Source organism: Hipposideros armiger, unplaced genomic scaffold (assembly GCF_001890085.2).
Source record: "Hipposideros armiger isolate ML-2016 unplaced genomic scaffold, ASM189008v1 scaffold_171, whole genome shotgun sequence".
NCBI classification, from domain to species: domain Eukaryota; kingdom Metazoa; phylum Chordata; class Mammalia; order Chiroptera; family Hipposideridae; genus Hipposideros; species Hipposideros armiger.
Genome location: NW_017731521.1, coordinates 1238280 through 1252165, shown reverse-complemented (window position 1 = coordinate 1252165; position 13886 = coordinate 1238280). Strand labels below are relative to the sequence as shown.

Genomic DNA, 13886 nt, shown 5'->3' with positions numbered 1-13886 from the left:
AAATGAACAGTTCTTCATTTCCTAGTCTTTTTCTTTTGTTTTTTAGCAGTGAGATCTCTCAAGATAATTTCACAAACTAGACACATTTTAGGGATCCGAAGACCTATACATTAAAACATAAAGTACAAATTCTTAATTTATTCACAATGCAGAACTCATTCTAACAAGGAAACGTGGAAGCTACATGAGACACAGACCACGGGATTACACAGGGATACACTCATCACTTATTTCCAATTGCCACATGTAAATACAAAAGCTAATTAATATGAGACAATACCACTGAGGTGACCGACACTCCAAGAAGTCCTTTACAAACATTATCATTTAACTCCCAACGACCTTTTGTGGTGAGTTTTATTGCCCCTATTTACAGATGAACTGAGAAGCTCCGAGAGTTTAATCAGTTTGCCAGGATCACAAAGCTAAGCAACTGAGGTCTTTGTGATCCCAGCAAGATGTCCGTGCCCCTAATTTGGCTGTTAACAGTGTGCGCATATAGATGGGTCTAGCTCATTTTTCTCCAAAGGTTCATTACATCATCTGAGGTGCCTTAATAAAAATCGGATACCACCAGGTGCTTTAATCATCACTATTCATGATTGTCTTGTCATAGCTGACCTTAGAAAAATAATACAGGCTCAGTCAGCCTTACTACAGGGTCCCTTAGTCCTATCACAACTGACCCTAATTACCCCATCAGAGGGTACCCTAAGAACAGCTTTCAACATCGTGGAATGTGTTCAGGGGCACAGACCTTCCCACGAAGTACCTAAAAGGTAAAAGCAGTTCGACACAATCTCTGCTGTGCAGATCCCAAAATGAACCTGGGCATCAAGTCTTGCATGATCATCCCAAATAACCACCTGCTAAACTATGCTGGCTGAGCCTCTAAACTTACACACATGAAGAATCAGGATAATATCCTCTTGCCTCAAGCTCACTGGCTTCTCCTGCTGCTGCCCCTCGAGGCTCAGCCCCAACCACCAGCCTCTGAAGTGGAGCCTCTCTAATCCCTAACAGCTTGTAGTCGTCCCCTCCACTCCCCCACACCTGGCGCGCCCCAGGATACTTCACACTTACATGCCTTGGCCCCTGCTGCCCCTTCTGTCATTTCCATCCCCACTGCACACGGTTAGCCTCAGTTTGCCTGCACAGCCCTCTCTGAGCCTATCCCTGGCTGGCTTACCAGCACCCAGCTAAGCCTGCTGCCCCTCCTGTGTTTCTGGGGCATACCATATATGCCCCATGCCGTGTTTACAACTTCTCTTTACCTGCAGAGATAGGAATCCACCTTTCAGGATGACTATGTCACAGTGAGCCACTGTCAATGTTGAAGATAAAAATATCATCCAAGGATTGAGACAGAATGAAGTAAAAGCCACTGTACTCCATGTACTCTTAAGAACAAGCACCTTACTCTTGTAGCCCCTGAAACCTAGATGGAACTATGAGCACAAGTGCTCAATCTATGCTCGTTAAACTAAAAAGGTAGATAAGCCATTGGGAATGAATTTCTTTCTGAAAAAACTCAAAAAAAATGCAGAAATAGGTAAACTAGCACACACACAAAATATGGAAATCAAATTTTTCAACCACACTTATCTCTCCAAAAAAGCACAAGAGCTCCTTCTTTTTTGCAAGAACAGCCCGAGCTGAGCAGCCGCTGAGCTGCCAATAGGTAGCAGGATGGCTCAGCTATAAAAAAATAAATAAATAAATAAATAAATAAAAAAGAAAGAAAGATATTTGTGATTACTGGGGAGAACTCAATCACTTCTCAAACAGTTTTAACAACATCACAGCTTCTATTATACTTTCCAGTCATCATCTGCCCAGCTTGAGTGACAAGCTGAGTAGCACTTTGTTCTGAAAACTAATTTTTTAATTAAATTTAACCTCAAAATATAATTCAGTCAAGTTCCCAGTGCAAGAAAACATTGTGAGTTTCTAAGTAAGATCCAAAATTCAAGGTGCTAAGTATGGGAAAAATAAACCCTAGGTATTCAAGCTGTAAGTTACAAGAACTAAACCGCTGTGACTTTTGACTTAATTTTTACATACAAGAAGCACAGCTGATTTGTGACCTAGACTTGTCAGAGTTATCACAACATCCACCGTACAAAGAATAAGATGTTCCTAGAATGATCGAGTCCTCCATGCTTGAAAAGGCAGTTTTTAACCAAACTGTCTCATTGCACACTTCACTGAAAACTGCTCTCCCGGTTGTCAAATTATGACTAACCATGTCAATATATGTTAACTTAGTGTTTGGGGCAGAGCACTTTCAAATTTAAATGTGTGTCTTTTTCTGACATAGCAATTCCCAATCTGAGAACTTACCTTTTAGAAATAAACAACCCAGAGTCCCATAATATACATATAAATATGCTGAAGTGAAATTACTATGAAAAGAACAGTTACATTGCTGCACACCTATGCTGAACAATGCCACTGTCTAAAAAGAGTGCACTAGAGGATACACAATGTAGTAAAAGAACAGATTAAATAAACAGAATGATTTATTAAATTAAAAAGAGTGTGAGGATGCATGTCAAGACTTTCTGGAAAACAATATACCAAGTTACCAGCTGTCAGACCTGGGAACATGGGTAAAGGGAGGATTGAAAAACAAGTATGTTCACATTTTACTTCATGTGTTTTGAATTAATTTGAATGTATGTATATGTAAAAATTCACCAGGCTTTTAATTTAATACACACTATTGTATTTAGGTTATTCCCTAATCATTAAAAAAAGATAATACTTGCTCAATAAAAATAAAAATAATAGGACACCACCCACAAATTTCTATTTCTATCCCACATCCCAAAACAGAATAAAGGTTTTCCATATTTCTGTTATCATCACCAAATATATTCTACATCCAGCCTTTGCATTTTGAATCCCAAGCGGGGAAAAACAACAGCTGCCATTGGGGCGACTACTGAGTGTCACTGTATTGATGCTTTACACACATTGTCCCCAGCCTCCTAGGGGGCATCATTTCTATTCTAACCTCCCTGGACCTGGATTTTTCTCAACCTTAAATAACATCATGCATTTAGAAAGTGGAGCTGGGATTCAAACCCAGATCTAAGACCTCATATCCCACATTCTTCGGGCTATACCTTTCCGTTCAACAAGGGTACATGAGGCAAGCAAGCCGTCAGGGCTCCTAATCAAGGAACTCCAGCACAACTTCTCTCTCCTGCTCTCCCCTAATCCTCAACAATAGTCCCAAGTGTAAGAGACTTCCTTCTGCAAGCCAGGATTCTACTAATCTCGGTAACAATCTGGGACAAGCAGGCACCATGGACTCCACTCCAGCCATCGGCTACTTCTTTTGCAACCTAAAACACATCCCATCAGTGACCATCACCTGTCTGAGGTGAAACCATGGCACCTACGTTCTTGCACCCTCTGTTCTACTCTCCTACCTCCTTAGGCCTCCTCCAACTTCTCTGCAATTCATTTATATTAAGATGAAGCTGTTAAAAATTACCTCAAAGGAAAAAAGTAGTCTCATGTTCTGTCTTAAAACAAGATGTCTGTATATTTTATTCTACAGGAAGCCCCAAATTCCAGACTACCTGTACCTCTGTCTTTTTTCCTACAGGAAAGCAATAAATCAACCCTTCAAAAATGCCAAACAAGATTTCTTTTTTTCTTCAGAGAAAGCAAGAAACAGGGCATCTCTGCTCTGACTTGCCATTGCAAACATGATCGGGCTGCTGTGCAAGCTACTTTGAGGATTTGACAACTTAAGTGGGAGGAATGAAGGCAGGGCCCAGTCAGGGACCTGGAACTGGGTCCCACTAATCACCTGCAGTGCCTTGGGCAAGTCACTTCTTCTCCCAGGGCTTTATGGAGAATCCTTGGGTAAAGCAACTAATACCACAAAAAAAAAAAAAAATCTATTGTGTTATCTCATTTTTATTAGTTTTTCTTTCTTAAATTAGTAGGTGTTTAACCTATTTTCAAGAAAGTGCTGTATTGATCAAAGGACTTGCAAAGACACAGAAAGTCTTAAAGGGTTATTCTGACCAAGTCATCTGTCTCAAAATCAATTGCTCTAACACATCAGCTAGTTTTTGGTGACTACTGTGGCCAAAGACAGAATTCATAATTGGAGGAGGAGGAGACTTTACCAAGGACCAGATGTTTAAATATGCAAGAATGAGGGTTACAAAAGGTTTCTTGTATTTCTTATAGCTAACATTTTATTAATAAAATGGAAGGAATGCTTTACTTATTCCAGCATCCTAAAATAACAAGGTGATTAAAGCATTTTAAACCTAGCCCATGAGATCCATAAATGTTTTGGCCAATAGTTTAAACCTTTGCTTGTCAAATCATCAAGTATTTAGACAAGCAAATAGAAGCACTGGACTTGCTTTACACCATTTTGAAACCCAAGACAACTTCAGAAGATTTCCCAAGAGTATATTCATAAAAAGCAGAATGCATTGTCTACAAAAAAGTTCACAGTCAACAGAAGTGTTGAAACAGGTACCAGAGGTCAACTCACAAACACGTCTTGTGCATTCAGCAAGAGGGTCTACTAAGCTTAGACTCTTCCATCTCTAGCAGGTTATAAAATAAACATGCTTGTAAATGTTTCCGGAAAGAAAATAAACCAGTGTCCTAATAAACAAATTCTGCAAGAAAGGGCTACATTCCAGGTTGCTCCAAAATTCATAGATCACCCCCCATCCATTTACAACAGAGCCAGAAGGCTTGAGACTTAGCACCACCCCCACTCGCTTATTCATTTATCAAAATCTCAAACTCTCAGTGGTATGTTACACAGTGGGTGACACCCTCCTCCACAGGCTTTCCTCCCTTATCTCTCAGACCACACTCTGCTTGCTTTTCTCTACCTCACTGGCTTCTTTCACTCTCCTTTACTGGTCCCTCCTTTCTCCTAGAGCACCAGTCTCAGTCCCTTAGTGATCTTATCCATTTCTATGATTTCAAATACCACAAGCTAATGAAGCCTCTAATTTTCCCTCTACTTCCTACCTTCCCCAGAGCAACAGGCTGACATATCCAGCGACCTATTCAACTTCTCCACTTACATTTCTGATTTCTAATAAGTACCAGAAACATAATATGCCAAAAGTAAAGCTCCCGATTTCTACCCAAAGATCTGTTCTTCCTCCAATGCTCTCCATTTTAGTAAATGGCGTCACCTTCTACCCAGCTGTTCTGGCCAAACAAAAAAAATCTTCTTGCCATCCTTTACTCTTCTCATCTCCCTCACCTAATCCATCAGCAAATCCTATTGGCTGTTCCTTAGAAATAAAGAGACTGACCACTAATCATCACCTCCAGAACTCTTGCCAGGAGATTACAATGGGGATTGGCTCTGCATTTCTAGAGCTAAATGCAATTTTCAGATATTTTCCATCCCAAGCATTTTGAAGCCACTACTGCTCCTTTCCTCTAATTTATGGAAGACAGTCTACGAAGATGGCCACCATCAACTCTTCCCTCTCCATGCATGACATGCCACTCTACCATCTGCCTCTATACCTACCTTGAATCTGTGCTGGCCTTGTGTCTTGCCTCGATCAACAGAATGCAATAGAGGTAATAATGTGCCAATTCAGAGCCAAGCCTTTAAGAGACCTAGCACCTTCTGCCTTCCCTTGGGGTAGCCAGCTACCAAATGACACGATACCATGTGGAGAAAGGTCAGAAGGACAAGCACCAAGAAGCCAAACATGTGAGTGAAGCCTTCTTACACCTTTCAGCCTAGCTTAGCAAATGACTCAAAATGACACCATGTGGAACAGAGCCAACCACCTAGCAGACCCACAGAGTCATGAATAAGTTGTTGTTTTGAGTCACTAGTTTTGAGGTGGTTTATTACGTAGCAAAAGTTAACTGTAACATCCCGATCGCAATGGAATCAATTTCCTAAACAACTAAGTGATAATGCCAGAGACTGTTCTAAGGACTTAGGCCTCTTTCAGTTCACAGTTCTATTAGAGTCCTCGAAGAATCGTTCTATCATATTTTAAAATTATTTCTTAATCAAGTTAAACGGTCTCAGGATAATTTTCTAAAATGCATAATTTATATACTATGTATTTCCCTTCAGGGCAACAAAATCCACATAGTATATTAATATTTATAACTGTTTATTTACCAATACTGAACACTTGCCAAACAGCAATTTCAGACCATGAAAAATTATACCCTCAATTTTAACAGAGCACTGAAAACTACATTTGCCACCAGCTTTCAAGCAAAAATCCTGGCAATCCAAGTCAATTTTTAAACGTTCAATTTATGGGGCAGAGACCTAACTACAACTGCCAACCCTACCCCTTGGTCACTGCTACCACACTGCCACCTCCTGTCTTCTGACTTTCAAAGCTTGAATCAGAGGCAAGAATTGATTAAGGAAACTCAGCTAAGAATAGCATAGCCTCTCTCCTTCCTTCAAGGCCAAGCCAATCACCAATTATTGAATGGATCATGCATACCTTTCAAAAATGCTACTGCTAGAAAAGTTGCTATATTAATACTGCTAAAGACAATTACAATAGTATTGCTTTAAATACTGGGGGTGCCGAGGGGAAAAAAAATGTATACACCTGACTTGTATTCAATTTTATTATTGATATATACTGACTATTACAATTTTAATACAGTTTTGCCCTTTCTTAAAATGTGCATACATTTTTATGGCACCCTCTGTATATGTCAAGGTGGCTCAACTGCTTCTATTTCACACAAAATCCCAGCCCTGGAATGATATACTAACTGGAGTGGTGTGGCTCACAGAATAATTTCAGAACATGACAAAGATCATTTCCCTCTTGCTGACTGCCCGAAAGAGGTACAAGTGCAAAAACAACCGTGCTACCACACCACAGAAAAGAAACACAAGTTTCTTACCAGGGAAACCACAGGTCTCTGTAACTCCAAAAGATAGTTTTTTCAGCCTTAGCTGGTAAGCTATTTATGTCAAGCAGAATGGCAGAACTCAGAACAAAATATGCCCCTTATTAGTTTATTAAAATGGCATTTGGTATGAACAGAGAGTGTAAGTGGTCACACAAATCAAAAGGAAAGCAGGAAACAGAAGCCAAGAGTCTCAATTCCCACTGGCTCCAGGCACATGTCACGTTTCCCTAACATCTTCCTTATTATACTGTAGACAGCCACACACACGCTGCTTTACATTAATTTTTTTTTTGTTTAAATTCTAATAAGGCCAAAGGTAAGAAATCTTTTAAATGCTCTCCACTGTACTGAGAAAATAGGAAATCAAGAAAAATCTCATTGGCAACAACCACGTAAGCGGTCATGCGTTACTGATCTTAAACTCAGCACCCCAGAGATAACCCTGGCTTATGATTCTGGACCAGCCAGGAATGTTTCCTGACATTCAGAACCTCACGTCTCTGCATGTGTGAGAAATCTCCCTAATTCACAAGATTCACCTGCACCCCACTGATACGCAAGGAGCAGCACAGGTATTCATACCTACGTTTAAATGATCAGCATTAAAAACAGCTTTGCTGTTCTGAGACAACAAGGGTCATATGCCCAGGCTAATGGGCACATCGCCGGTCATGGCACCATCGTATTCCATACTTACCAGCTATTAAAATGCAGCACTGGCTTCTAAATATCCATTTAAAGTAAGCTACGTTTAAAACCCCAAAAACTTTTATACATGCTCTGTCTATCCAAATTACAAGTTAAACACAAGATTCTAATATGAAAATAAGTTGTACACTTAATTTCTTTAAGGATACAAACAAAAAGGATATTGGAGCTTAGCCACCACAGTCTGTTTTAACAGGTTCTTCCTGGAAAAATATTAACTATACTATTCTACTATTTTTTTCTGTTATTCAAATATATCTTTGACTACATATAATCCTAATCAGTGCTGACAGCTGAACCATGAGGAAATTTAAGCTATAGAAAACTGAAAATATATTTTTAAAAATTCATAATTTAAAAAAGTAATGGAAAATGAACTAAAACCACCATCCTCTCAGTTCCCCAGTGTCAGCAACTTTTCTGTTCTCTCTCCCATGCCCAACAGCCCACAACATAACAAAAAAAAAAATCAGTGCTATTTACATAATCACATAGGGGCACCTACAAAGTCCCACAGAGATACCAGTGTCTCTTCCAACCAAGCTCAGCTGGTCTTCCAAAGTCACAATTTTCATTCCCACCCTTAACCCTTACTCCCAAGGTGAGGGATTTTTTTAAAGCTTATACCTCAGAGTGAAGCCAAGTCTTCATGTATTGTATCTTTCATAGTTGGAACAGAAATGTAACACTTTCACTGGTAGTTAGTGCAATCCTCTCTTCATTCTGGCTGCAGGGGAACTCCAGCTCTGTGAAGTGCTGCTATAATCTTCCCCAACTGAGGGGTATCTGAATGCAGAAAAGCAACATTCCTTCCACATTCCCTTGAGACTTCAGTAATCAGGAACTAAGCTTGGTCTGAACCAAATTCAACAATACCCCTTCCTGAAAGGGTCTCCGCCTAGCTCTGCTCCCAGGCTGAGTTGGGCCAGCCTGCTAAGCATCCAATCGCTTCCTAGGCCTGCTCCCCTGTTTAGTCGCTGCAAGCCCATTCATCCATCTCAGAGTGCTGCCATAAGCATTCTTCAGCACTGGGCTCCCAACATGCCTTGCACAGCAGGTATAAAGGTCATTGCTGCATATGTGGGTGTGCCTGTCTCAGATGCCTACATGATGATGGGATGGAATGCAGTGACTGCTAAACACAAAGAAACTCCACCCAGAAGTCCAGCAGGCTCCTTTGGCCAAGGATCAGTGTGTGGCATTCAACACACTGTCACCAATACCACCTTTTGACCTTCCTATAGGTGCTGGGCATGTGGGTCACCAGGGTGCCTTCTCTGTCCTCTCCCAAAGCCCATTCAGAAAGTGGAACTGTCCAGATAAGGGAAACTGCATCACAGCTCCAAAGTTAAGTTAAAACACAATTGTAATAGAGATTTCCAGCAAATTTCCCTGGGCAGAAAAAGCTCTCCTTTTGTTTTTTAGCTATTTCAATACAAGCAAAGGACTTACGTGATTATTCTCTAAATCAGTAAAAAGTTGTCGCCAATGTACTCACTCCTATTTACTTTGCTAGTAATATAGTATAATTTAAAAATCCTGAGCCGTTTAATTTAATCTACATTGTTAATAAACCAAAGAGACTTCCATTGATACATAGCTGCTGCCACTGGTAACATTTTACCTTATGTGCTTCCTGAATGAGGAACTCCTGTTATAAAGTAACAAGTAATACATTTTTAGGTTTGAGCAAAAGCCTTTAAGAATAACACAGGCAGTCTCCTTACAAATGTTTTAAATTGAATTCCCTACACATGGGGAGAAATTCACACCAGGTTGGGGAGGAAAATCAGGACAGTGAGACCAAGTAATCTGTATTTACATGCAGGTCAATGAATTAAAGCTGAAAAGCACAGGACAGTTAATGTTTAAATCTAGAAACTCTCAAATGTTAAAATGCCATTTGCTTATATTTTTTATTCAATATTTGAAGAAAATTAAGGCACACTGGCTAAACACGAAAATTAGGGTTTGCAGAATGTGCTTACATTTTCCCCCAGGTAAACAATTCAGATTATGCCTTTAAACTTTTTGAGGAGATATGACTTCATCCTCAATTTTTCAACTCCTATTAAACTGAGATCAATTTAGATACTTTTCTGTACACATTCTACTATTTTAGTAGCTTTTTAAAAAGAATTCCATTCTACTATATGAAAAAAATTTGATCCCTACCAAAATTCCCAACTAGAACTAAATCCATTGGGTCATGCAAATCCCTTTCCAACTATCCTAATGAAAATTAAGTACACGAACAAGGGAACTCTACAAAAATCAAAACTAGCTCACTAACAAAAACACAACTTGGGAGAATGCTTTAACCTGGAAGAGAGCTCAATCTAGAAATAGGCAAACAATGACATTTTGTGTAGCCCTGTCTCTGCATACACCAGGAAACTATGCAGCAAAGCCCCTTTTGCCCTTCAGCACACACATTATCACCAATACCTAACCAGACACAGAGTCCTAGCTTAAATTAACTTCCAGGTTACTGCTTGGCCCAGGTTGGGAGTGGGGAGATTGAGGGGAAAGGGCAGAAACCCTAACCCCACCTTGTGGAACTCAGATAGGCATAGGCCAGCCCTAGCACCACTGGGAGGGAGCAGTACCTTTCCAATTAGTTACAGAGCAGGGATCTGGCCTGCTCTTGAGAAAAGAGCCATTTCTCCAAAAATACTCCAGAGTTTGTTAAAACACAGCCTCCAAACATTCTATAAAGTGACACACGACACATACTCTCTGCAAAGTGCAATCCCCTTGCTGAAGTAGCACAAATCTTCCATCTCCACGATCTCTTGGTGGTAATTTGCAGGCAAAAATGTTTTTTTAAGGATTGGGGAAGAGAAGTAGGAGACAAAGACGGGTTTACAGAAACCTGTGTACCCCTGGAGTGACTGAAAGGTGCTACTGGGCAGTAGAAGGCCATAGGTTCCAGTCACGAGTTCCAATCCCAGCTGGCCAGCTAACAGGATAAAGGCAATTCCTGTCCTCTCAGACTTGGGGCTGGCCTCCCAGGCCTCTCAGGCTGGTCGCCACCAACTTAGAACAGAGAAAAAAAGGCACAACACACACGTGCATGTCCACAGCTGCTTTCGCCTATCCTGTACTTATAGGTGTGTGTGGAGGGGAAGGGGATGTGTCACCCATTGTTTCCTAAGACTTACAGATTCCCAATAACTGCCCTCTGAGACTGATTTCCTGATGTAGCAACTTGACCTACCTACCAGAGAATATTTAGCTGTGAGAGCTTCCTCAAGAGACTTATTCCAATCACACTAATCCAGCGGCAGAGGCCAGATAAGCCCTCTCTTCCTCCGCAGCATTACCCACGCACACACACACCTGCCATACGCTTAAATGCAAGACAAAAAGTCGAGAAACGCCAAGCCATGCAGCAGCCCAATAAGCATAAGAGGAAATGAAGTTGTTTTCACTCTGTTGATAAGTCTTTCCTCCCAATCCTGGAATGAGAACAGAATCGGCGAGAACAGAATAAATGAGCTCACCTTTGCCTTTTGGGGACCGAATGCTCAACTTCTAGGAGTTTCCCGTGCAGTTCCACTTTACCTGCGGACACACAAGAGGTGGAAGACAGTTGGCCGAGTTTAGCTGCTCTCTCCCCCCGAAGGACCCGCAAAACCTAAGCGGCGACACACGTGGCCTCCAGACCCCCAAGCATCCGGACGCGACTCAAGGCCGAGAGAAAAGCCCGGCACAGCGCGGGTGGGAAGCGGACCCCCCCTCCGGCCTGTGTGTGTAACTTACAGATGAGCGAGGAATCAATTGGCGGCCCCACTACTTCAGTCACATTCTACCCACTGGCAGGGCTCCCCCGCCCACCAGAGGGGGGTCACCCAACCCCATGACACCCGCAGGATGGACGCGGCCCCTCCGTCCTGGACACACGCATAAGACAAACTTAAGAGAGGGGACTGTGTGGCCTTTCTTCAAGAGGGGGCGCCCGGGGCCTCCGGGAACAGCGAGTGGAGGGACAGCTCGGGGACAGCAGGGTGGGTGCAGAAGGAGCGAACGCCCGGAGGCGCGTTTCAGTACGGAATGGACAACGCGCGAAGGACAGAGCGGCGCCCGCCATACCGAAAGCCACTGGGATCCCAGAGGGACCCGAGCGCAGCCTTCCCCTGGGGCGGCCTGGCCCGCCACCCCCGCTGCGCACCGTCCCCCGCCCTCGCGGAGCGCGTCCGGCGACCCCCGGCCGGCGGCCGGGTGCGGGGACCCGCGGGTCCCTCCCTAGCGACCATCGGCCGCCCCGGTCCACCTGCCCCTGTCTCGTGGGGCGCAGGGGAGGTAGAACGTGGAACCCAGGGCGCACTCGTCCGCCACCCGCAGTGTCGAGAGGCAGCGCGGGGCCTCCCGTGCGAAGCACCAGCCCGGGGCGGGCCTCAGTCCGCAGCAGGGTCGAGGCCACTCTGCGTTCCCCCGCTGCCGGGGTCCGGGGCGGGAGCGGGGCAGCGAATGCAAAGCCATAAGTAACCGGCGGAGAGAGGAAGGAAGGCAGGAGAGAGGGAAGCAGGCGTCCGCGCTCGGCCCCCGAGGCCCGGCGTGCCGGAGCCTGGAGCACGCGCCTGGGCCCGGGCGGGGCGCGGGGCGAGCGCTGAGGGTCCGGCGCCGGCGGGCGCCGCTCCCCCGACACCGCCACGGTCCCCCGCGCCGCCTCCGAGCCCGCGCCCGGGCTTTCTTGACAGCGCGTCCGCCCAGAGCCTGCAAACCCCCGGCGGGGGGAGGGGAGCCACGGGGGCCCGGGTCGGAGCCCAGACGAGGAAGCACCCCGGAGCCCACGCGTATGGGCGCCGGGGCCTCGGCCCCTCTGCTCGCCTTCGCCCGGGGCCCTGCGTGAACAAGCCGGCGGCAGCCGCGGGCCTGGCTTCGGGCCCTCGACCCCGGCAGGCCCGGGCGGGCGGAGGCGCTGGGCTGGGGCAGGCGCCCGGTGGGGCCAGGCCGGGGCCCACCTGAAAGCGCCTCGATGGCCTTGAGGGCCCAGCTCTCGTCCGGACAGTCCACGAACGCGTAGCCCGTCTTCACCAGGAAGGGGCCCGACACCGGGATCTTGGCGTCCTTGAAGATACTTTCCAGGTCCGAGGGGACGGCGTTCTCGCTGAGGTTTCCGATATACAGTTTGTTCATTGTGAAGAGTGGTGGTTTTAAAAAAAAAATTATGAGAAAAACGAAAAATTAAAACCACCCACAAGGGATGGATAGATCCGGTGGGTTTTGTTCCCCTCGTCGTCTCGCCGTTAAAAAAAAAAAAAAAACACAAACACAGTAAGAACCAAGGATAAGAACGAGGACGGAAAAATCAGATCCGAGGGTGGTTGTTTTTCCCTTTTCTAGGTATTAAAAAAAAAATTGAAAAGCCTTGCTACAACCCAAACGCATCAAACGAGTCTTCCTAACTCGGAGGAGGAGGCGGGCTTAGCGAGAAAAAGGAGGAGAGGAAAAGGAGGGAGGGGGAAAACTACTTTTTGTCTCTTCCTCCCCAACCCCTTTGGCATGGGCCGAAGGACTGTGAAAATATCACACTACGTGAGGGCAGGCGCCGCCTCCCCATAAAAAACCCACAGGAGTGACTGGCAGGAGGGAGGGGAAACGGGGTGGAGGGAGGCAGGCGCAGGAGGCGGAAAAAATCCGCTCCGAGTGTCCGGCTTTTTGAATGAGCCACGTGTTCAAACTACAAATCAACGTCTCACGTGAGGAATCCCAGCGCCTCAATTAGAGTGGGTTTCGGGGGAAAAAAAGCAGCGAGCGAGAGGAAGAGGGGGAGGGGAACGGAGCTCGGGCGAGGGACCCTGAGCAGGGGAGGAGGCGCGGGGGAGACGCTAAAGGAGCCGCAGCCGGAGAGCGAGGGGAGCGCGGCTGCGGGAGCTGATTGTCACCACAGAGTTTAGAAAGGGTTATCCGGTCGGGGCGGATCCTGAGGGGGAGGGGAGGAGGGCTGGAATATCGATGGTTTTGTGGTGGTTTTTTTTTTTTTAAATGAGATGGGGTGTGGGTACTAACTAGGCAATTCCTCAGCTCTAGTTCCCGGAGTTTTAAATATTCGCTGTCTTAGAATGGGTTCTTCACAAAACCAAAGAGTCGCGATTCCGAAGTCGCATTGTAGCTCGGATGACATTACAAGTGTAACCTCGGTGAAGCCGCGAGCACGTTTCCAGCGCTGGCAGGGGCGGAAACGCGGCGAGCTGGGTAGGGTGGGTAGGGGCGGGAGAGGCAGGCAGGCGCGCCCCACCCCTGCACCCTTC

General features: G+C 45.1%; 1 protein-coding gene across 2 annotated transcripts in view; it reads right to left on the bottom strand.

Moving 5' to 3' along the window:
* Positions 1 to 13377, bottom strand: part of IGF2BP3 (insulin like growth factor 2 mRNA binding protein 3) — a 128131-nt gene extending 114754 nt beyond the window's left edge. For both annotated transcript variants that reach the window (XM_019652019.1, XM_019652020.1), the window contains exons 1-2: positions 12597 to 13377; positions 11136 to 11196 (exon numbers count right to left, since the gene is read on the bottom strand). In XM_019652019.1, coding sequence (XP_019507564.1) covers positions 11136 to 11196; positions 12597 to 12771 — 236 coding nt within the window. In that variant the 5' untranslated portion in view covers positions 12772 to 13377. The remainder of the gene's footprint in view (positions 1 to 11135; positions 11197 to 12596) is intronic.
* Positions 13378 to 13886: the final 509 nt, after the last annotated feature.